The sequence below is a fragment of the Rhinoraja longicauda genome, chromosome 26, assembly GCF_053455715.1.
Source record: "Rhinoraja longicauda isolate Sanriku21f chromosome 26, sRhiLon1.1, whole genome shotgun sequence".
Taxonomy (NCBI): Eukaryota; Metazoa; Chordata; class Chondrichthyes; order Rajiformes; family Arhynchobatidae; genus Rhinoraja; species Rhinoraja longicauda.
Genome location: NC_135978.1, coordinates 120,404 through 146,224, shown reverse-complemented (window position 1 = coordinate 146,224; position 25,821 = coordinate 120,404). Strand labels below are relative to the sequence as shown.

Genomic DNA, 25,821 nt, shown 5'->3' with positions numbered 1-25,821 from the left:
ACCTCCTCTGGCAGCTCATTTCATACACCCACCACCCTCTCTGTGAATATGTAGCCCCTCAGGTTACTATTAAATTTTTCCCTCTCACCTTATATCCATGGACCATGGATTTTTCATTCCTCTATCAGTAAAAAACTCAGTGAATTCAACCCTATCTATTCCCCTCATGACCCGATGCACCTCTATAAGCTCACCCATCATCCTCCTGCACTCCAAGGAATGGTCCTAGTCTACCCAACCTCTCCCTATAGCTCAGGCCCTCAAGTCCTGGCACATCCTTGTAAATCTTCTCTGCACTTTTCCAGCTTAACAACATCTTTTCAATAGCAGGGTGACCAAAACTGAACACCACACTCTAAACGTGGCCTCACCAACATCTTGTACAACTGTAACATAACATCTAATTTTCTATACTCAATACCCTGACTGACTAAATAGACTGGCAGTGTAGGAAGGAACTGCAGATCCTGGTTTAAACTGAAGATAGACACAAAAAGTTGGAGTAACTCAACGGGTCAGACAGCATCTCTGGAGGAAAGGAATAGGTGACATATGGGGTCGAGACCCTTCTTCAGACTGAGTCAGGGAAAAGGGAAACAAGAGATATAGACAGTGATATAGAGAGATATAGAACAAATAGATACCAGCATGGATGGCAGAAAGCAAAGAGTAGCAATAAAGGGGGCTTTTTCTGGTTGGCTGCCAGTGACTAGCAGAGTTCCGCAGGGCTCAGTGCTGGGGCCGCTGCTCTTCATCATGTATATAAATGATTTGGATGAGGGGATTGAAGGCTTTATGGCCAAGTTTGTGGATGATAAGAAAATAGGTGGAGGGGCAGGTAGTGTAGAGAATGCAGGGACTCTGCAGACGGACGGATAGATTGGGAGAGTGGGCAGAGAAGTGGCAGATGGAATATAGTGTGGCACAGTGTGGAGTCATGCGTTGTGGTAGTAGGAATAAAGGCATAGGTTATTTTCTAAATGGGGAGAGAATCCAGAAATCGGAGGTGTAAAGGGACTTGGGAGTGCTGGTGCAGGATTCCCCAAAAAGTTAATCGGCAAGTCGAATCGGTAGTAAAGAAAGCAAACGCAATGCTAGCATTTATTTCGAAAGGGATTGGATACAAAAACAGCTGTGTAATGCTGAGGCTCTATTAGGCGCTGGTCAGGCCGCATTTGGAGTATTCTGAGCAGTTTTGGGTACCATATCTGAGGAAGGATGTGTCACTGCCAGGCCCCAAGTGGTCAGGATGGGGGAACACACATCTAGCCCCCTCACCCTAAACACAGGATCCCCCCAGGGTTGCGTCCTTAGCCCCCTACTGTACTCCCTGTACCCACATGACTGTGTGGCCAGGTTCAGCTCAAACTCCATCATCAAGTTTGCTGATGACACTGTGGTGGTGGGCCAGATCTCTGACAACGATGAGAAGGCCTACAGGGAGGAGGTGGCTGATCTGGCACTCTGGTGTCGGGACAATAGCCTCCTCTTGAATGTCAAAAAAACTAAGGAACTGATTGTGGGCTTTAGAAGGGCTCAACATCCAAGGACGTACATGCCATTGGAAATAAATGGGTCTACTGTGGATAGGGTGAGCAGCTTTAAATACCTGGGAGTCCACATCAACGAGGATCTGACATGGACAACACACATTGCCGCACTGGTGGGTAAGGCAAAGCAGCGCCTTTACCACCTTAGACAGCTGAGGAAATTCAGAGTGTCTCTGAGGATCCTTAAATGCTGCTACTCTGGGGCTGTAGAGAGCATCCTGTCCGGCAACATCACAGTCTGGTTTGGGAACAGCTCTGCCCAGGACAGGATGGCCCTGCAGAGAGTAGTGCGATCGGCAGAACGCACCATGGGAACTACACTCGCCCCCCTGCAGGACCTATACATCAGGAGGTGCAGATCGAGAGCAAGCAAGATTATGAGGGACCCCTACCACCCCAGCAACGGACTGTTCCAGCTGCCACGGTCAGGCAAACGCCTCCGCTGTCATGCTGTGAAAACGGAGAGGATGAGACGGAGTTTCTTCCCACAGGCCATCAGGACTGTTAACTATTATAACTCCAGGGACTAAATTTTCTTTTCTGTATTAATTTTAATTTATATGCTGTAACTGTAAAAAAAAAAATCCACAATCCGCAGGCATTGCCACTTCCATTTCACTGCACATCGTGTATGTGTACGTGACAAATAAACTTGACTTGACTTGCTCTGGAGAGGGTCCAGAGGGCATTTACAAGAATGATCCCAGGAATGAGTAGGTTAACATATTATGAGCGTATGACGGCACTGGGCCTATATTCACTGGAGTTTAAAAGAATGACGGTGGGGGGGGGCCTCATTGAAACGTACAGAATAATGAAAGACTTGGATAGAGTGGATGTTTCCACTAGTGGCAGAGTCGAGGAGTAGAGGTCATAGTCTCAGAATTAAAGGGCGTTCTTTTAGGAAGGAGTGGAGAAATTTATTTTGTCAGAGGGAGGTGAATCTATGGAATTCTTTGCCACAGAAGGCTGTGAAGGCAAAGTCAGCAAATATATTTAAGGCAGAGACGGATAGATTCTTGATTAGTACAGGTGTCAGAGGTTATGGGGAGAAGGTAGGAGAATGGGGATGGGAGGGAGAGATAGATCAGCCATAAGGAAAACAGAAGGGCAAAAAGGGACCAGGAGATAGCTCTAGAAGGCAGCATTAAGGACAATCCCAAAAGATTTTATAAATACATAAGGAGGAAAAGGGTAACTAGAGAGAGTGGGACCTCTCAGGAATAAAAGCGGTCACTGTGTGGAGTCACAGGAGATGGGCAAGGTCCTCAAAGAATATTTCTCCTCTATATTTACCGAGGAGAAAGACAGTAGGATGGAGCAACTTGGGGCAGTCACTGGAAGTGTCTTCAGAGCAGTCAGTGTTACCATTGAAGAAGTACTGAAGGTACTGTCATGTATGAAGGTAGACAAATCTCCAGGGCCTGATCAGATATATCAGAGGACATTGTGGGAAACTAGAGAGGAAATTGCGGGTACCCTGGTTGAAATTTAGGAGTCCTCCTTAAATACAGGAGAGGTGCCGGAAGACTGGAGAGTGGCAAATGTTGTGCCTCGATTCAAGAAGTGCTGCAGGGAAAATGCTAGGAACTATCGGCAAGTGAGTTTAACATCTGTAGTTGGTAAATTACTAGAATATTCTGAGGAATAGGTTATACAGGCATTTGGATGGGTAAGAGCTGATTAGGGATAGTCAGCATGGTTTTGTACGTGGGAGGTTGTGTCTCACAAATCTGACGTGACCAAAAACCTCGATGAGGGCAGAGTTGTGGATGTTGTGTACATGGATTTCAGTAATGCATTCAACAAGATTCCGCACGGTAAGCTGCTCTGGAAGGTTAGATCGCATGGGATCCAAGGAGAGATAGCTGAATGGATAGCAAACTCGCTTCATGAAAAGAAATAGAGGGTTATGGTGGAAGATTGCTTCTCGGACTGGAGGCCTGTGACTAGTGGTGTGCCTCGGGATTCGGTGCTGGGCCCATTACTGTTTTTCATCTACATTAATGATTTGGATGAGAATATACAGGGCAAGATGAACAAGTTTGCTGATGATACAAAAGTTAGTGGTTTGCAGATAGTGAAGATAGTGAAAGTTGCAGCAGGATCTGGATCGATTGGCCAGGCGGACTGAGGAATGGTTGAAGGCCTAATTCTACTCCTTTCACTTATGATCATTTGAAATGAATGAAAGATATGTAAAAAAGTATCAATGATAAAAGAAACAGGCCATTGTTAGATGTGGCCTAGGTGAAAACGAATATAAACAATGAGACTCGACACGACTTTGAGGCTGGTCTGAATTGGGTGGCGGAGGGATGGAGAGAGGGGGGATGCAAGGGTTACTTGAAGTTAGAGAAATCAATATTCATACCACTTGGTTGTAATGTGTAGGAAAGAACTGCAAATGCTGGTTTAAATCGAAGGTAGGCACAAAATGCTGGAGTAACTCAGCGGGACAGGCAGCATCTCTGGAGAGAAGGAATGGATGACATTTCGGGTCGAGACCCAACTTCAGACTGAGTTATAAGCTGCCCCAGCAAAATATAAGCTGATGTTCTTCCAATTTATGTTTGGCCTCACTCTGACAATGGAAGAGGCCGAGGACAGAAAGGTCAGTGTGGGAATGGGAATTAAAGTGTTTGGCAACCGGGGGATCAGGTAGGTCCAGGCGGACTGAGCGAAGATGTTCAGTGAAACGATCGCCCAGTCTACGTTTGGTCTCGCCGAAGTAGAAAGAGTCCACAGCTTGAACAATGGAAACAGTAGATGAGGTTGGAGGAGGGTTAGACTGCCAGTCTGAAAAAGGGTCTCGGCCTGAAACGTTACCTATTCCTTTTCATTCTTCCAAAGCAAAATAGACAGCATCTACAGCACCTTAACCACCAACGCACCTGCTCCCCCTCAAACCACCTGCCCCCCCTTATCCTGTCAACCCCTGCCTCAGTTCTCCCCAGTCTCCCCCACCGACCTCTCTGACCTCTTCACAGGAATAAAAACTGCCACCTGCTCTCTGGACCCCATCCCCTCCAGCTTTGTCAAGGCCTGCCTTCCTGCTCTCTCTCCACTTATCACTGCAACAATAAACTCCTCCCTGTCCACTGGCATCGTCCCGCCATCCCTCAAAATCGCTGCTGTCACCCCCATTCTGAAAAAACCTGGTCTCAACCCTGACACCCCAAACAACTTCAGACCAATCTCCAACCTACCCTTTCTGTCCAAAGTTTTGGAATGTGCTGTAGCTTCCCAACTCAAATACCACCTCTCTACCAATAACCTGTATGAAACTTTCCAATCCGGATTCCGCTCCAACCACTGTACTGAAACTGCGCTCCTCAAAATCACAAACAACCTTTTCCTCTCCTCCGACGCTGGCAACCTCAACATCCTCATCCTACTTGACCTCAGCGCCGCCTTTGACACCATAAATCACTCCATTCTCCTCACCCGACTTGAAACCTCCTTTAACATCACCGGCACAGCCCTATCCTGGTTCAAATCTTACCTCTCTGACAGGCACCAGTTCATCTCCATTAACAACTGTAAATCCCCCACCGCTCCCCTCCCCCAAGGTGTCCCCCAAGGCTCAGTCCTTGGCCCCCTCCTCTTCATCCTCTACCTGTTCCCCCTTGGTCAATTAATCCGCCGTCATGGTCTCAACTTCCACTGCTTCGCCGATGATATCCAGCTCCTCATCTCCACCAAGTCAATCTCCACCACCACACACTCTACACTGACAAACTGCATCACTGAAATAAAATCTTGGCTTCAATCAAATTTCCTCAAACTCAACTGCAACAAATCTGAAATCATCATCATTGGTCCAAAAACGCTCACCAAATCCACCCAAAACTTCATCCTCAATATTGATGGTCTCCCAGTATCCACCTCCCCTCACATCCGGAATCTTGGAATCATCTTTGATCAAACCCTCTCCTTCGACATCACAAAGACAGCCTTCTTCCACCTCAAAAACATTGCCCGTCTCCGTCCATCCCTCTCCTCCACAGCTGCAGAAACCCTCATCCACGCCTTCATCACCTCCCGTCTGGACTACTGCAACAGCCTCCTCTATGGCGCACCCTCAAAAATCATCAGTAAACTTCAATACATTCAAAACTCCGCTGCCCGTCTACTCACCCACACCCCGATCCGTGACCATATCACCCCCGTCCTTTACAAACTCCACTGGCTCCCCATCCCCCAGAGAATCCAGTACAAAATCGTCCTCGTGACCTACAAAGCCCTCCATAACCTGGCCCCATCCTACCTGACCGACCTCCTCCACAGGCACACTCCCACCTGCACCCTCCGCTCTGCTGCTGCCAATCTCCTATCCCCCCACATCCGGACCAAACTCAGATCCTGGGGGGACAGGGCTTTCTCCATCGCTGCTCCCACCCTATGGAACTCACTACCCCAAACCGTCAGAGACTCCTCCACACTCACCACATTCAAAACATCACTGAAGTCTCACCTGTTCAGTACTGCCTTCAACCACTGAAGGTCACCTCACCTTCTGTCTCCTTTCTCTGTTCGTTTACTTATTTATCTATTTATTCACTTCCCTATGTTCTCTAAATCCCTGTAAAGCGTCTTTGAGTATATGAAAAGCGCTATATAAATGTAATGCATTATTATTATTATTATTAATTCTGAAATCAGTTGGCTCAAATCCGTAATATGCAAGTCTTAATTCCAGTCCACATTATTAGCTGTCCAAATGCAAGAGGGCACGACATTCAATTTGAGAATGAATGTTATATTAGAAAACATTGCTCTCTAAGGCTCGCAATTTTACCAATAGGTTAAGATGTCTAAAAATAGGATTCCAACAAGACTGCTGCCATACTTTTAAAGAAGGAAAAGTTCAAAGTAAATGAGTGTAGGATGTGCATAACAATAATTCAAACCTGACTGCAGTTTGTGAGCTTGGTGGTTTCGATAAAGTTCCAGAGGCTTCACTCTTGAATCCCTTGACTGAATCATCAGCTGCATTGGGTTTAGGAGCCTCCTGAAAATCTTGGAAGTCATCATCATCAGATTTAACAGCCTAGGTAAAAGAAAGGTTTTGATCTTCTGATTATATTTAATCTTAACAATATTATTTAGTTACTGCTAATATATTATATCGCATATTTATTCAACACATCTTTATTTGCCGGAGGGAACTGCAGATGCTGGTTTACACCAAAAATAGACACAAAAAGCTGGAATAACTCAGCGGGACAGGCAGCATCTCTGGAGTGAAGGAAAGGGTGATGTTTCGGGTTGAGACCCTTCTTCAGACTGAGAACCAGGGCAGAGGGAGACTAGAGGTTTGAAAAGGTACAGAACAAACAGCCAGGACTGATGACTCAAGAAAGGCGAAGCCCACAAATTCTATCTCCTTTTTTTGATCTTCTAACAAAAGGTTTTCAGCTTGAAACATTAACATCAGAGGAGAGGGGGACACAGATAAAAGGAAGGGTACATAAGGACATAAGGAATAGGAGTAGAATTAGGCTATTTGGCCCATCATTCTCGTAAACCTCCTCTGGAACATCTCCAACGCCAGCACATCCTTCCTCAGATATGGGGGCCAAAACCGCTCACAATACTCCAAATGCGGTTGGAAAAATGCCATAAAGCTTCAGCATTACATCCCTGTTTTGCTATTCTAGTCCTCTGAAAATAAATGCTGTCATTGCATTTGCCTTCCTTATGACCGATTCGACTTGCAAATTAACATTATGGTAATCCTGCACTCACAAGTCCCTTTGCACCTTCGATTTCTGAATTACCCCCCATTTATAAAATAGTCTTCCCCTTTATTCCTTCTACCAAAATGCATGAGCTGACAATTTGCTACAATGTATTCCATCTGCCACTTTTTTGGCCACTCTCCCAACCTGTCCAATCCTTCTGCAGAGTCCCTCCACCTATCTTCGTATCATCGGCACGTATTGATATGCCACGTGAAGAGTAGCAGCCCCAGCGCCGGCCCCTGCAGAACTCCGCTAGTCACTGGCATCCAACGAGAAAAAGCCCCCTTTATTACGACACTGTGCCTTCTGCCATCCAGATAACCTGCTATCCATGCTAGTATCTTTCCTCTGATACTATGGGCTCTCATCTTCATTAGCAGCCTCACGTTCGCACCTTATCAAAGGCCTTCTGAAAATCTAGGTAAACAACATCCACTGACTCTACTTTATCTATCCTGCTATTTACTTCATGAAAGAATTCCAACAAGTTCGTTGGACAAGATCTCCCTTTCACAAAACCTTGCTGACATCGGCCTATTGCCGATCCTAAGAACCCTGTGTACATCAATGCTGTTAAGGGTTTTGTCATTAATTGCATATTTTCTCCTTACAATCAATCTTCCAAAGTGCAAACCTCACACTTGCTCAGATTAAACTCCATTTGCCATTTCACCAATTTCTGATCTGTATCGCGCTGTATACCTTGACACCCTTCCTCGCAGTCTGTGACCCTAACGTTCTTGGAAAAATCTGAAAACTTACTAACTTGTCGACATTTATATATCAGTCATTAATTATATAACAGCAGAGGTCCCAACACAGATCCCTCTGGAACTCCACTGGTCACAGATCTCCAGCATGAATATTGACCTTCCACCACAAGCCTTTCCCTTCTATCAGTAAATTAATTCTGAATCCATAAAACTAAATCACTGCTAATGCCATGTATGTTTATCTTCTGGATCAGCCTACCATGAGGGACCTCATCAAATGTTTTACTAAAATCCATGTAAACAACATCCACCACCTTACCTTCATCAATCCCCTTCATCGCCTCATCAAAAAACTCGATTGGGTTTAGTTTAGATACAGCGTGGAAACAGGCCCTTCGGCCCACCGACCCCCACACATTAACACTATCCTACACTAGGGCCATTTCTTTACATTTATACCAAGCCAATTAACCTACAAACCTGTACGTCTTTGGTGTGTGGGAAGAAACTGAAGTTCTCGGGGAAAACCCACGCAGGACATGTGGAGAACGTACAAGCTCCATTGAGACAAGTACCCGTGGCCAGGATCGAACTCAGGTCGCTGGAGCTGTAAGAACTGTAAGGCAGCAACTCTACCTCTGTGCCACCGTGCAAGTAAGACGTGTCCTGCTGTGTACAAAGCCATACTGACTGTCCCTAAATAACCCAAATGGAAGTAAATCCTATCCCAAAGAATGAGGACTCCCCAATTAATTTCTCACCACTGACTTGAGGCTCACTGGCCTATAATTCCCTAGATAATCTCCAGGACAGTGGCCTTCATTAGTGAGGGTATTGAGTATAGAGGTTGGGATGTTATGTTACTGTTGTATAAGATATTGGTGAGACCGCATTTGGAGTATTATATTCAGTTTTGGTCACCCTGCTACAGGAAAGATGTTGTTGTGGTGGTAAGAGTTTAGTGGAGAAAATTTATGAGAATGTTACCAGGACTTGAGGCCCTGAGCTTTAGGGAGCGGTAAGACAAGCAGAATTTTACTCCTTGGAGCACAAAAGGCTGAGGGGTGATCTTATAGAGATCTATAAGATGAAAAGAGGAATAGATAGAGGAGGGTATTAGGGATATACTAGATTAGGGGGTATTAGCCAAAGGGAGAGGCTGAATAGACTTGATCTAGGTTCTGGATGGTTGATGGTGCTTGAAGAATTAATTCCAACAGAGGGTCAAAGCTAAGAAGAGAGGACTTCCAACATGTTGATGAGAAAAAACACTGAGTGGGAATTGGATTAGGGAATGCTCACCTGCAATTACCAACCAGCTCTCTGAGCGCTATCAGTGCTCTACTTTGCACAGAAGCAGTTTACAAATAATGCAGGAGGTAATTATATAATCACCCAGCGCTTTGGAGGGAGAATCATCACTCACTCAGGCAATAGCTGAATGGTGTCTCTCATTACAACTTTATCTTTGATCATTAAAGGAATGCATGTTTATCATCCTTTTTCTATTTTTGTAGATTACCTCTGTAAATTTATTTTCAAATCAGCCAACTGATTATACTCTTTAAAAGATATTAACACTTTATTCCTGTTATTGGATATTTTTGGCGCAATGCCCGATAGAAGTAATTGTTTCATGAATGAGAATACAGCATGCAGACATAGAGTACATTTTCTTGGTGTTAATGCTATGATACTAGAAGGTGGCGGTCGATAAACAGCGCTGTGATACTAGAAGGTGGCGGTCGATAAACTCAGCGCTATTTTACTTCCACATCCAGCTCTCAATCGCAGAAGCACCGTGCGATCTGGTTAATAATTTGTGGAATATCATGCACTTGTTGCTTCAATAATACTGTTACCTGACTGGCAGGAAATGATGCCAGAAAGCTACTGGAAACTGGGACGGTGCTACCACCCAGTGGCGTGGGAAGATCCATTCCAGCTTGAACGGACAGACTTGCACTTGGACTGGATGCCATGGAATGCATGGGTTGCTGTGGAACTGAAGTCATTGCCATTGCATTTAGCGTAGGAAGAGGAGCCGATGAAAACTGGTTGAGATTTTCAAGATTCAATGCAGGAATGCCCCTCTAAAACAAAAAAACACTGACTAGTATAATTTAGAACCAAATCACATTGACCAATTATACAGATATCATCCAATGTATATGTTAGCTGCCCAGAAATAACAAATTTCCAATACATTCACTTGCCTATTGAAAACAATATTTGCCAAACCTAAGGGCCCACCAATTTGACAAACCACTGTTTGTACTTACTTTGTCAGTCAAATGTGAGGCTACTGACAGTGATTGTCGGCATTGTAATGAGATATTTTAAAAGAAAACAGTTATTTTATAGGGTATTTTAAATGTTATTGATACAGTTTAAACACCATGAAAAGTTGGGATTGCAAATGCTTTGGGAGTAGATAGGGGGGAGAACCCATTAGCTTCATTATAGATGCATTAAATGAAATTCATATTTCATAAGACACAGGAGCAGAATTAGGCTATTCGGCCCATTGTGTCTGCTCTGCAAATCGATCATGGCTAATCTATTTTTCCCTCTAAACCCCATTCCACTGCCTAGTACACATAACCCTTGACACCCTGACTAATCAAGAACCTGTCAATCACTGTTTTAAAAATACCCTTAGATGTGGCCTCCACTGCCCTCTGTAGCAATAAATTCCAAAGATTCACTATCCTCAAGCTAAAGAAATTTCTCCTCATTTCCTTTCCAAAGGTTTGTCCTTTTATTATGAGGCTACTCCCCTGGTCATAGACTCCCTGTACTGGAAATATCCTCTCCACTTCTACCCTATGCAGGCCTTTGATTATTCAGTAGGTTTCAATAAGATCCCTCTTAATCCTTCTAAGCAAATGCATGCCCAGAGCCAACAAATGGTCCTCATACGTTAACCCAATCATCCACGGAATCATTCTCGTAAACCTCCTCTGGACCCTCTCCAATGCCAGCACAGCAGGGGCAACACAGTGGTGTAGTGGTAGAGTTGCTGCCTCACAGTGCGAGACCTGGGTTCGATCCGGACTATGGGTGCTGTATGCTGTGCTCTGGTTTCTTCACACATTCCAAATGTGTAAAGGTTTGTAGGTTAATTGGCTTTGGTTAAAATTGAAAATTGTCCCTAGTGTGTAGGATAGTGCTAGTGTACGGGGATAATCGTTGGTCAGCGTGGACTCAGTGGGCCGAAGGGCCTGTTTACTTGCGGTATCTCTAAGGTCTAAATCGTTTCCTCAGATATGCGGCCCAAAACTGCTCCCAATATTCCTAATATGGTCTGACCTTCGCCTTATAAACCCTCAACATTACATCCTTGATTATATGTTGTAGTCCTCTCAAAATGAACGCTAACATGCATTTGTTTCCTTACTACCAACTCAACCTGCGAATTAACCCTTTGGGAATCCCGCACCAACACCATCAAGTCCCTTTGCAACTCCAATTTCTGAATCTCTTCCCATTTAAAAAAGAGTCTACGCCTATTCAATCTCAATTATACTTTGAAAACATGCTGATGATCAGTTATGAGATACTTAGGATTCTTTTGTACTCCTGAATCACATTAATAGATCTATCCTTTCCAAATATTTAATATCTTATTGTAGATTTGTAGACCAAATTATCTGTCGACATACAACACAAATCATTTACTCCTATTTACATCCATACATTCTGTAACAAAAAGTAGTAATTTGAAAATTACAAAATGATCCGGATCACTGAAGGCAAATAATTTTATTATGGAAAATTGGCAATGTTACAATACCTGTGACATGGCTACCATAGCCAATACTGTATAAAGTTCCTCTTTCGTTAATTTGCCAGGAGTTGCGCGATTAGCAAAAGCCCATATCTGGCCCAGCATCTCTCTGGGTAATCCCGATGAGAGAAGAATTGGATAAAGTTTTGCTGTATCAATACCCACAGGAGAGAGAGTGACTTCAAGAACTTTCCTGTAGAGTTCTGTTGGAATATTATTTAGGTAGAATTTACAGAAATGAAAAGTTAGCAGAGTTAAATTATAATTATCTTGCTTGTATTTCCTAAAATTGAATTGTTTAAATACATAATAAACATCAGTAGGGTCTCAAATCCCCTGCCCAACATCTGTGAGGTTATATGCCATCACCACCATCCAAAGGGCAATTAGAGATGGGCACTAAATGGTGGCCTTGCCAGTGAGGACAATACCCTGAAAAATGAATGAAAATACATGGGAGCACCATGTGAAAACAAGCCCATGAATCACATTCAGCTGGAGGTTTGAACAAAATCCACTGTACCTGGGACAAGGTTGTCATTAAACAGCCATGGAGGCAGCATAGGTTGAAGCGTATCCTGTGGAGGGTACACACCTACACCTAAGGAAATAAAGTAAATGACCAATTACTAAGTGAAATAAAATGGCTAGCCTGGTGCAGGACTTATTCCAGAAATATGTTATCTAAGTTGCAATGTGACATTGTTTCATAATATGCTGAATTCCAGTTTAGGATTTCTGTAAAACATCCAAAATGATCAGTAAAATGTTAATCAAAGAAAAAAAATTGGGTATTTAACTGAGTTCTTTATTGTCATTCAATCCCAGGAACACGTTTGATTTATCAGATACTTCTCCCATTGGTTAATAAACCAATAAATTGATAAACCTGATAAATTGAAAGTGTCAGGAGTTAAATACAGAACCAAGAGTCACCATTTTTCCAAGAGATTCTATCACTTTTTGCAACTGGCTTTTATCTGTTTTGCAATGGATACCAGCCCCATGTTCACCTCTCCACACTTTTCATTTGGATTTTCTGATACACATGAACCGTGTGCAAACTAGACTGTTCTGAAGACTCCTCCTGAACGGGCCATCTGGCGGCACAATAGACTGCACAATTCCCTCTCCTTTTGGGTAACTATCTAACCTCCTCCCAGTCCTCCTCCAAAGTACTACAATAATCATATATATTCACATTGTGGTGTTGCAACCCAATGTGGCAAGATGACAACACACAATTGCAGCTGTTAAAGTCACTATGGAGTCCCATGAAAGGACACTGCTTATACTTGAACATATAATAAGCAGTACTGTATTGCTGGATTACAATCTGCATACACATTTTCTCGTATACATTGCTGATAACATATCAGGTTTATTTTAGTTCATAATCTGGTTTTCATCACAAAGAAATTCCAAATCAACAAAACATGATGGCTTAGTAATCGGTAGGCCATGATTTAACAAAGTTACCTGGAATTTGTGTTCAGGAGAGTTCAGGAGAGTTTACTCTGGCAATATGTAAAGGGCCCCACACGGGAGTGGGCTATGCTTGATCTAGTCTTGGGAAACTGGGAGAGGCAAGTGGATGAAGCGTTCGTGGATGAGCCTTTTGGGATCAGCGACCATTGTTCTATTAGGTTTAAGATAGTCATGGAGAGAGACACAGGAAGCCCACAATTTAAAATTCTAAATTGCAGCAAGGCCAACTTAGAGGCTATCAGCCAAGAACTCACTTAGGTTGACTGCAGTAGGTTGTTTGAAGGAAAAGGAACGTCAGGAAAATGGGTTGTTTTTAAAAGTGTGCTGACAAGAGTCAAGAACATGCACATTCCAGTTAGAGTGATGGGCAAAGCAGATAAGTGTAAGGAAGCATGGATGACTCGGGAAGTAGAGGCTCTGGTCAAGAGTAAGAAGGAGGCAGGGGCAGGTATAAGCAGCTGAGGTCAAGTGTATCTCTGGAGGAGTTCAGAAACTAAGGAGCAAGCTAGAAAATTAAATAAGGAGGGCAAAAAGGGAATAGGAAAGGGAATGGCAGAAGATAGCATTAACATTGAGATTTAATGTATATAGAGGGAAAGAAGGGTACCAGAGAGTGGGACCCCCTCAGCAATCAAAGTGGTTAACTCTGCATGGAGCCACTGGAGATGGGCAAGGTCCTTAACAAGTATTTCTTCTCTGTTTTTTACTGTGGAGAAAGATACGGGGACTGGGGAACTTGGGTCAGTCAATGGAAGTGTCTTGAGAGCAGTCAATATTACGGTCGAAGAGGTGCTGAAGGTCCTGACAGAATGTAGACAAATCTCCCAGGCATAATCAGATATATCCTAGTACACTGGGAAGCTAGAGAGGAAATTGCAGGCGCCCTGGTTGAGATTTACGAGTCGTCATTAAACACTGGTGAGGTAGGTTGCAGAAGACTGGAGGGTGGCAAATGTTGTGCCTCTATTCAAGGGCTCCAGGGAAAAGCCAGGAAAATACAGGCCATTGAGTCTAGCATCTGTGGTCAGTAGGTCGCAAGAGAGTATTCTGAGGAATAAGATATACATGCACCTAGATGGGCATGGGCTGATTAGGGATAGTCAGTATGGTTTTGTACCTGGGAGGTCATATCTCAAGAATCTGATTGAGTTTTTTGAAGAAGTGACCAAAAATGTAGATGAGGCTAGATGTAGATGTTGCACATATGCATTTCAGCAAGGCATTTGACAAGGTTCTGTATGATAGGCTGCTCTAGAAGGTTAGCGCACATGGGATCCAAGGAGAGTTAGCTGAATGGATAGAAAATTGGCTTCATGGGTGGTATTGCAGATAGTGACGGAGTTGAGTATAGAAGCAAAGAGGTCCTTCTGCAGTTGTACAGGGCCCTAGTGAGACCACACCTGGAGTATTGTGTGCGGTTTTGGTCTCCAAATTTGAGGAAGGACATTATCTGGATGCTTTCAAGAGAGTTAGATAGAGCTCTAAATGATAGCGGTGTCAGGGGGTATGGGGAGAGGGCAGGAACGAGGTACTGATTGTGGATGATCAGCCATTATCACATTGAATGGCAGGTATCACAAAATGCTGGAGTAACACAGCGGGTCAGGAAGCATCTCTGGAGAGAAGGAATGGGTGACGTTTCGGGTCGAGACCCCTCATCAGTCTGAAGAAGGGTCTCGACCTGAAATGTCACCCATTCCTTTTCTCCAGAGATGCTGCCTGACCCGCTGAGTTACTCCAGCATTTTGTGATACCATCGATTTGTACCAGCATCTGCAGTTATTTTTCTACACATTAAATGGTGGTGCTGGCTCGAAGGGCCGAATGGTCTACTCCTGCACCTATTGTCTATGGTCTGTTGAAGATGGTTGTCAAAAATTGTAACAGGATCTTTGTCAGTTGGGCAGGTGGGCTGCAGAGCAGAGAGATCCAGGTGTGCCTGTAACTTAGTTCCTTGAAAGTGCCATTGCTGATAGATAGGGAGGTCAAAAAGGCTTTTGGCACTTTGGCCATCATCAGTCAGAGTATTGAGTATACATTGAATACATGGTCTATATCTGTTTCCCTTATCTCTAACTAGTCTGAAGGGTCTCGACCCGACACGTCACCCATTTCTTCTCTCCAGAGATGCTGCCTGCCCCGCTGAGTTTAAACCAACATCTGCAGTTCCTTCCTACACATATTGAGTGTAGACGTTGGAGGGTCATATTACAGTTATATTAGACATTGATGAGGCCACATTTACAATATGTATTCCATTTTGGTCACCATAGACAATAGACAATAGACAATAGGTGCAGGAGTAGGCCATTCAGCCCTTCGAGCCAGCACCGCCATTCAATGCGATCATGGCTGATCACTCTCAATCAGTACCCCGTTCCTGCCTTCTCCCCATACCCCCTCACTCCGCTATCCTTAAGAGCTCTATCCAGCTCTCTCTTGAAAGCATCCAACGAACTGGCCTCCACTGCCTTCTGAGGCAGAGAATTCCACACCTTCACCACCCTCTGACTGAAAAAGTTCTTCCTCATCTCCGTTCTAAATGGCCTACCCCTTATTCTCAAACTGTGGCCCCTTGTTCTGGACTCCCCCAACATTGGGAACATGTTATCTGCCTCTAATGTGTCCAATCCCCTAATTATCTTATATGTTTCAATAAGATCCCCCCTCATCCTTCTAAATTCCAGTGTATACAAGCCCAATCGCTCCAGCCTTTCAACATACGACAGTCCCGCCATTCCGGGAATTAACCTAGTGAACCTACGCTGCACGCCCTCCATAGCAAGAATATCCTTCCTCAAATTTGGAGACCAAAACTGCACACAGTACTCCAGGTGCGGTCTCACCAGGGCCCGGTACAACTGTAGAAGGACCTCTTTGCTCCTATACTCAACTCCTCTTGTTACGAAGGCCAACATTCCATTGGCTTTCTTCACTGCCTGCTGAACCTGCATGCTTCCTTTCATTGACTGATGCACTAGGACACCCAGATCTCGTTGAACTCCCCCTCCTCCTAACTTGACACCATTCAGAGAATAATCTGCCTTTCTATTCTTACTTCCAAAGTGAATAACCTCACACTTATCTACATTAAACTGCATCTGCCATGTATCCGCCCACTCACACAACCTGTCCAAGTCACCCTGCAGCCTTATTGCATCTTCCTCACAATTCACACTACCCCCCAACTTAGTATCATCTGCAAATTTGCTAATGGTACTTTTAATCCCTTCGTCCAAGTCATTAATGTATATGGTAAATAGCTGGGGTCCCAGCACCGAACCTTGCGGTACCCCACTGGTCACTGCCTGCCATTCCGAAAGGGACCCATTTATCCCCACTCTTTGCTTTCTGTCTGTCAACCAATTTTCTATCCATGTCAGTACCCTACCCCCAATACCATGTGCCCTAATTTTGCCCACTAATCTCCTATGTGGGACCTTGTCGAAGGCTTTCTGAAAGTCGAGGTACACCACATCCACTGACTCTCCCTTGTCAATTTTCCTAGTTACATCCTCAAAAAATTCCAGTAGATTTGTCAAGCATGATTTCCCCTTCGTAAATCCATGCTGACTCGGAATGATCCCGTTACTGCTATCCAAATGCTCAGCAATTTCGTCTTTTATAATTGACTCCAGCATCTTCCCCACCACTGATGTCAGACTAACTGGTCTATAATTACCCGTTTTCTCTCTCCCTCCTTTCTTAAAAAGTGGGATAACATTTGCTATCCTCCATGTTATAGGAAAGATGTTGTCAAGCTGGAAAAAGTGCAGAGGAAGTACAAGAATGTTGCCAGGACTTGAGGACCTGTGCTGCTGGATTGGTTGAACAGGCTAGAACTAGGGTGATGGTGGAAGGTTGTTTTTCAGAATGGAGGCACGTGACTAGTGGTGTACCACAGGGTTCGGTGCTGGGCCCATTGCTGTTTGTCATCTATATCAATGATTTGGATGAGAACGTACGAAGCAGAATTAGTATGTTTACAGATGACACTAAAATGGGTGGCAGTGTAAAATGGGTGGCAAAATGATTGTCAAAAGTTACAGCAGTTTCTTGATCGTTGGGCAGGTGGGTTGAGGAATGGTTAATAGAGTTTAATACAGAGAAGTGAGAAGTGTTGCATTTTGGGAAGTCAAATCAGGGCCGGATCTATACACTGAATGGCAGGGCTCGGGAGTATTGTAGAGCAGAGGGATTTACAAGTGCAGGTATATAATTCCTTGAAAGTAGCATGGTAATGGGGAGAAAGCAGGAGAATGGGGTTAGGACGGAGAGATAGAGCAGCCATGATTGACTGGTGGAGTAGACTTGATGGGCCGAATGGCCTAAATCTACTTCTATTCCTTATGACCGTATGACAAGTAGACAGGATGGTCAAGAAGGCTTTCGGCACATTAGTTAGAGAAAAGAGGTTGGGTGGTCAATTACAGTTTTTGGTGTGTTTAGATTTGGTCACCTTGTTATAGAAAAGTTGTTGTTAAGCTAGAAAAGGTAGAGAAAAGATTTACGAGGATGTTGCTAGGACTCAAGTGCCTGAGCCCCAGGGAGAGGTTGAGCATGCTCGGACTTTATTCCTTGAAGTGCAAGAGGATGAGGAGTGATCTTGTAGAGGTATACAAAATCATGAGTGGAACAGATAAGGTAAATGCAGAGTCCTTTACCCAAAATAGGGGAATCGAGAACCAGAGGACATAGATTTAAGATGAGGGGGTGAAACATTTAATAGGAACCCTGGAGACAGCTTTTTACACGAAGGGTGATGGGTATATGGAAAGAGCTGAAAGTAGTTGAGCCAAGTATTTTCACCACATTTATGAAACATTTAGACATGGATAGGATAGGTTTAGAGATATGGCCAAACGCAGACAGATGGAGCATACTGACTAGCATGGGGAAGTTCAGCCGAAGGGCCTGTTTTCATGCTGTATGACTCCGCTACGATTACAAATCCCACACTAAAGATTTTCAAGCCTCCATGAGGCATGGAACTATCTTAAAACATCTGCAAAAATATTCAGAGAGACACAAGGAACTGCAAATGCTGGTTTACGAAAAAAGACAAGTTGCTGGAGAAACTCAGCAGGTCAGGCAGCATGTCTAGAGAACATGCAAAATTATTCATCTTTTTCTCCAAGTATTTCAAGATTTGAGCCAAAGAATATTAACATAACCACAGAAAATAAAATTACAATCTTTGATATAATCATATATTTTAATATCAAGAATTTTTAACAATGAAAAATGTTGGTGGCATTTTTCACTAGAGTCCAGCATTTCAATATCAACATTTCAACAAATTCAGTCAAGAAGGTTCCACGTAAATGGTCAAAGTAGAAGGTTAATTATTATCCTTATGATTACTTTAAGGTCCTCAAAGTCATCACCACAAGAGAAATGTTTTATATTTCTGACTTGCTTAATTACACGCAAAGATTGAACTTGAAGTACAATGCGTAACATGCTCAGAATTCTTACAACTGTATTGATCAACTGTGTTATAGCAGGGGAACTTGTTTTCACTTAAACCAGCATAGCAGCAGTCTTTAAATAAAGTTCAATAAATGTTACAATAGGCGAGGTGCAAAACCTGTCATTCAGTCAAATAAATTATGACAGATCAAAGAGACAATATGCGATGAGAAGTAATTATTAAAAGGTTATCAAATTATAACTAAAATTAAAAAGAGATATAATTGCGCTGACTTTGCGGAAGCCTGGTTATTAGTGATTGGAAAAAAAAGTTTGCTCACCACTCTCTTTGGCAGGTGACTCTGGCTCGGGTTCCTTTGGCATGTCTGCTGTGAAGACACCACTGAGACTTTCAGACTGGATGCCCCAGTTACGGGCCTTGGCACTGGGCTGAAACTGAGTTGAGACTGAGGCTTTAGACCCAAAGTGGGCCATAGGCTCAGACTTGTTAAATTTAATGTGTGCCTGTTTGGGCATGCTGAAATCACAGGAAGCAAACATTTTCTCTTCTAATGAAAGGCCTAAACAAACAGGAGGTGGAACACGTGTTTCCCAGCTTAGTTTAGTGAATTTTAAGTTAGTTACAATGAACTTTTAGACTTAAATATTAAGCCTGAGTTCATAAAGATGTTGTAGCAATCAAACATTCTCCTTTGAAACAAAGGATCAAAAATCTAAAATAATTCATCATGGTTATGTTTTTATGTTGAAAAAATAAATTAATGTAATAAAAGTATAATACTTTGCAATCATACAATTTCAATATAATCATTTCCTTCTCATAATTTTTTTTGATTTGAGTATTTTTTTTAAAATGAACAATTTAAAATAAGTTCAGTACTTGTTACCTTGGCTTTTTGCTGAATGCCCTGCTGTGGCATACAATGCAGTAGAAGCTTTGGGATGGTGTGAGCTACCATGTTGGGCCGGAGCTGCAGCCAGCTCAGACTGCAGCCCAGACTCCAACGTGGGGCAGAAGGGTTGGAACTGCTGGAAACTGGTGGGAGCCGCAGGAGCGGCAGAATCAGGCCCTTGAACAAAGTCACTGAATTCTTCATCATCAGAAAAAGCAGGGGATTGGGAAGTAGGGGCAGTTGATAGGGATGACTGGGGAGTATCTGTAAAATGGATAAATCAAAATAAGGCAACACAAATTAAACTAAAATAAGAAAATACAAGTACATATAGGCTGATTAATATTATGTCTCTGAATAAATCACTGTTAGTCTATTTCTAAGAACATGACAGTGAAGCTCAAACTACAAAAGCCTTTTCAGAACATACAAGCAACTCCCTGAAGAAGGGTCTCGACCCGATACGTCACCCATTCCTTCTCTCCAGAGATGCTGCCTGATCCCCTGAGTTGCTCCAGCATTTTGTGTCTACAAGCAACTCTCTATCTCTCAGAAATGAACCCTTTATGTGTTCTGCATGAAGGAAAATTGATAAGTGTCTGAACCACCAGAAAGATTAGTAAAAATAAAGCGTAGAAACCAGCAGAAACATTGCTGATGTAGACAGCTATTTAGTAGGAAAATGCCATAGTCTACAAGTACATTTCCAAAGCAGAAAACAAAGTTGCACCAAAAGCTGAGCTCAATGCTTAAAGACAACACAGCCCCTGGTGCTGAGGAAGAGAACAATGAAGCTTGCAGTGCGTAAAGACAGTGCTTAAAGACAATGCAATGCTTAAAGACAATGCTTAAAGACAATGCTTAAAGACAATGCAATGCTTAAAGACAATACAGCCCCTGGTGCTGAGGAAGAGAACAATGAAGCTTGCAGTGACAGCCATGTAATCTTGCAGACATCTTCCATTTCCAGCTCCACACTTCCAACAGCCAGCATTTTGGGGATTAATAAAGGATTCCTGATAAATAAGTAATTCTATGGTTCCATTCCTAGACACTTCATAATGCATTAAAGCATTGCTTTTCATTTACTGGGTTTATGTTGACTAAAACAGTTATCAAACATGTTTCATTACATGGTGTAAGAAAAGGCTAGTAATAACTGAATTAGCAGTGTAAGCCCTGTAAATTGGCCAAGTACCAAATAGATTTTACAAACAATTACTTCTTTCCATTGTACTAAAAGCAGCAACAAAGAGCATGGTGAGAGAAAGCTGAAGATTTGAGATTATGACATCAAATTGTTGCCTGGACATCATTTTCTGTGGATGGGTTGAGCAACAATTATTTGCATTGTTTCAAATTATCTACTTTTTATTGCAAATACAAAACCACTAATTTCTCTGTTGTCAGTCAACATTTTAGAACTAATTAATTAGGTGCATATTTGATACATTAATTCTGTAGAAGACAGAATGCTGCTAATTAACAACATGACCACCAGCTTATTTAAAATGATTCCTAATAAAAGATCTGCTTTATCTGAATATCATTTAAAAGTAATTTGCTATATGTAAATGACACGAGTATGATTACTGAAATGAAAGTAATCATTTAGCCTAACAATCTTCTTATTATAATATGACCGCAGAGCAGTGTGGTGGTTAAGTCATTGCACACCAGAGATCTTGATTAGCCTCGAGAAGTGAGTTCATATCCCACAAGAACAATTCGAGCATTTAAATTTAGATAATTAAATAAATTCTAGAGTTTAAAAAAAGTTAGTGTCAGTAATGATGATCCTGAACCTGCCAATGATTGCAAAATCGAAGTGGTTCATCAATATCAGAGGTTAACCTGCCAATCTTACCCAGTCAGGCTTATATATGACCCCACCAATGTTCCTTCCTCTAAGATGTCTTTTGTTGAAGGCCATTAACATGACCTTAACAAGTAACACTTAAATCCTGTATGAATAAAAAATCATGTAAGAAAGATAATGACAAACCCAAAAATGAGAACCTTTTTTCAGTTTTCTCATTCTTTTCCCCAAAGCTGGTTAAATATAAGAAAATATCACTGCCTATTCTCGAATGACATACTTCTCATTTTACAACAGCCAACAGAGAGCAAGTTGCAACAGTTACTAAGATTCCTCCTTTCCCAGTCAAACGGAACAAGCAAGATTGCAAGGAAGCCATGGAGTCTGCGTAAACTGGTTAGTATACTTAATACATTGAAAAAGAACAAATAATATTCACTGTGCCTTATTAAGGAATTCAGAGGGATGCTGTTAGATGCAGTCTTGCTGATAGAAGAGATCACATGAAGCCACAGCATGATAAAGTAGCATGTTAGGTTTTCACATTTATTAATAATCGTGTAACATGTCAAATAAAATACAATTCAATTAAATTTAAGAATTAATCCAATGTAGCAATATATTAATTCAACTCATATTGTAAATAATAATTTCAAATGAACAAGACATTGGTACGATAAGCAACTTCACCAGCCATAATTATATTCTGCACTCTGTATCTTCCCTTTTGCTCTTATCTATTGAACGAGTTTGAACTGATTGCATCTATGTATGGTGTATCTGTTTGGATAGCATGCAAAACAAAGGTTTACACAGTACCTTGGTACATGTGACAATTATAAACTCTTTGAGACTATTGCTTTAGCTTAAGAAGTCACATTACTTGAATCAGAGGAGATTTGTATCTATAGTATTTCAAATTTATATTAAAACCAGATATTTTTCAGTATTGTAAAACTGGATGGAAAATGTTATTTTAAGAAAGCCAGTACATTGACAGGTGATAGCAACACTGTTATTTGTATGCACTGCTTCTAAGAAAGGGATGGTTTCACTGCAATTCTACAGTTTAAAGCCGAATTTCAGCTCTCCAACAAATTTCCCTCTCCACAACAGGTTTTCTCTTTTTGCTCCTGCTGGAATACTCAATCATGGGGTATTGTCTGTGCCTAAACCGAAGCAGGTGAACAGAGGCAGTGGCCATGAATCACCTCAATCACTTACTCTCATCTAACCTCACTTCTTCAATAAATGCAAAAGCAAAATCATTAAAAGTTTTTCTTTTCCGCTCTCACTGAGAAGGTTTGGTGTCAATGCTGCTGATGTCTTCAAATCAGCTTAGACTTAACCAGGGATTAAGAAGGCAGTGGAGGCCAATTCTCTGAATGCATTCAAGAGAGAGCTGGATAGAGCTCTTTAGGATAGCGGAGTCAGGGGGTATGGGGAGAAGGCAGGAACGGGGTACTGATTGAGAATGATCAGCCATGATCACATCGAATGGCGGTGCTGGCTCGAAGGGCCGAATGGCCTCCTCCTGCACCTATTGTCTATTGAGTCTGGACCTCTCTGAACCCTGAGGTTCAAGTCCACATTCATCTATCCTGCCATGAAGACAGCTTCTCTTTGACAGAAGTCGTAGCCTGTTGGCGTGGATCAATTCAGGGTTAGTCCCTCCCAATAATAGGCTGTGGGTACCACTTAGAAAGATATTTGTATCTAGGCAACAGTGTTAGCATATATGGGATACAAAGAAGAGTTTAAAATCAATTCAAAGAATTTGCCTACTGCTTATTTTCTATTGAAAACGCAATATTCTGCATCTAGAGGCATGGTGGAAGCAGATTCCCACTCAATCTAACGCATCAACAAACAGATTTATGAAGGGGTGGAGGGCAAAACAAAAACAAAATACCGCCACCATTTATTCAGGACGTATTCACAAAATGCTGGAGTAACTCAGCAGGTCAGGCAGCATCAGGCAGATCTCCCCTTAAATATACCTGGACTATCTCTGACATCTCCCTCCCGTTTCTGGACCTCACCATCTCCATCACAGGAGACAGACTAGTGACGGACATTTACTACAAACCCACCGACTCGCACAGCTATCTGGACTACACTTCTTCCCACCCGGTCCCCTGCAAAAAGTCTATCCCCTACTCCCAATTCCTCCATCTACGCCGCATCTGCGCCCGGGATGAGGTGTTTCACACTAGGGCTTCCGAGATGTCCCCGTTCTTCAGAAAACGGGGCTTCCCCTCCTCCATTATAGATGAGGCTCTCACTAGGGTCTCTTCCACATCCCGCAGCTCCGCTCTTGCTCCCCCTCCCCCCACTCGCAACAAGGACAGGATCCCCCTCGTCCTCACCTTCCACCCCACCAGCCAGCGGATCCAACATATCATCCACCAACATTTCCGTCACCTACAACGGGACCCCACCACTGGCCATATCTTCCCATCCCCTCCCCTCTCTGCGTTCCGCAGAGACCGTTCCCTCCGTAACTCCCTGGTCCACTCGTCCCTTCCTACCCATACCACCCCAATCCCGGGCACTTTCCCCTGCAACCGCACGAGATGCAACACCTGCCCCTTTAACTCCCCCCTCAACTCCATCAAAGGACCCAAACAGTCTTTCCAGGTGAGACAGAGGTTCACCTGCACCTCCTCCAACCTCATCTATTGCATCCGCTGCTCTAGATGTCAACTTATTTATATCGGCGAAACCAAGCGCAGGCTCGGCGATCGCTACGCTGAACACCTGCGCTCGGTCCGCATTAACAAAACTGATCTCCCGGTAGCCCAGCACTTTAACTCCCCCTCCCATTCCCAGTCTGACCTCTCTGTCATGGGCCTCCTCCAGTGTCATAGTGAGGCCCGCCGGAAATTGGAGGAGCAGCACCTCATATTTCGCCTGGGCAGTTTGCAGCCCGGTGGTATGAACGTCGACTTCTCCAACTTCAGATAGCTCCTCTGTCCCTCCCTTCCCCTCCTCCTTCCCAGATCTCCCTCAATCTTCCTGTCTCCACCTATATCCTTCCTTTGTCCCGCCCCCCTGACATCAGTCTGAAGAAGGGTCTTGACCCAAAACGTCACCCATTCCTTCTCTCCCGAGATGCTGCCTGACCTGCTGAGTTACTCCAGCATTTTGTGAATAAATCGATTTGTACCAGCATCTGCAGTTATTTTCTTATATTCAGATGGACTGTTGAGTTGTGCAAAATGTTTTTCACTCAGTACGAGATGAATATTCCAGGATGGTAAATAGCGAGGGTGGAAGGCTGCAGTATTTCAAATCATTTTAGTTTTTCTCATGATTTCACAATTATTGACTAGAGCATCTTCTTGTCAAATTATAAGCCTCGAAATGTGATAGTCATTCACTACAATAATAAGCTTCATTCATTTACAGACACACTGACCTTGATTACTGGAATGTGGAGCAGGGCCTGGGTGCATCTTTGCATCCCTTGTGAACCCAGCAAGGTTTCCTTTAATGGCTTCCAAGGCATCATCTCTGTTCTTTTCCCCCATCTGAAACCAGAATGAGAGAAGCAGGTGATTTATTACATAGAACATAGAATAGTACAGCACAGAAACTGGCCCTTTGGCCCATAATGTTTGTGTCAGACATGGTGCCAAGTTAAACTAATTTCATCTGCCTGTACATAATCCATATCCCTCTATTCCATGAACTTCAATATGAATATTAAAAAGCCTCTTAAACACCACCATCTCATCTGTTTCCAACACCAACCCTGGCAATGCATCCCAGGTCAATAGACAATAGACAATAGACAATAGACAATAGACAATAGGTGCAGGAGTAGGCCATTCAGCCCTTCGAGCCAGCACCGCCATTCAATGCGATCATGGCTGATCACTATCAATCAGTACCCCGTTCCTGCCTTCTCCCCATACCCCCTCACTCCGCTATCCTTAAGAGCTCTATCCAGCTCTCTCTTGAAAGCATCCAACGAACTGGCCTCCACTGCCTTCTGAGGCAGAGAATTCCACACCTTCACCACCCTCTGACTGAAAAAGTTCTTCCTCATCTCCGTTCTAAATGGCCTACCCCTTATTCTCAAACTGTGGCCCCTTGTTCTGGACTCCCCACGACTCTCTGTGTAACAAAATGTGCTCTGCACATCTCCATTAAACTTTCCCCACTCACATTTTCTATGTTTCTATGTTTCTATGTCTCACCTTATAGCTATGTCCTCTAGTGCTGGACATTCCTACCCTGGAAAAAAAAGGTTGTGACTGTCTACCTGTGTAGGAAGGAACTGCAGTTGCTGGTTTAACCTGAAGATCGATAGCTGAAACCCTCTAATCCAGGCAACATTCTGGTAAACCACCTCTGCACCCTCTCCATACCCTCCACATCCT

At 43.2% G+C, this 25,821-nt stretch overlaps 1 protein-coding gene across 8 annotated transcripts in view; it reads right to left on the bottom strand.

Annotated features, from left to right (window-relative positions):
- Positions 1–25,821, bottom strand: part of synrg (synergin, gamma) — a 135,904-nt gene that overhangs the window by 85,540 nt on the left and 24,543 nt on the right. For 4 of the 8 annotated variants that reach the window (XM_078422723.1, XM_078422724.1, XM_078422727.1 and 1 more), the window contains exons 6-12: positions 24,855–24,966; positions 19,609–19,878; positions 19,042–19,281; positions 12,324–12,401; positions 11,807–12,003; positions 9,873–10,103; positions 6,464–6,603 (exon numbers count right to left, since the gene is read on the bottom strand). In XM_078422723.1, the coding sequence (XP_078278849.1) occupies positions 6,464–6,603; positions 9,873–10,103; positions 11,807–12,003; positions 12,324–12,401; positions 19,042–19,281; positions 19,609–19,878; positions 24,855–24,966 (1,268 nt within the window). The remainder of the gene's footprint in view (positions 1–6,463; positions 6,604–9,872; positions 10,104–11,806; positions 12,004–12,323; positions 12,402–19,041; positions 19,282–19,608; positions 19,879–24,854; positions 24,967–25,821) is intronic. The other 4 variants (XM_078422729.1, XM_078422730.1, XM_078422731.1 and 1 more) reach the window with 2 other exon arrangements.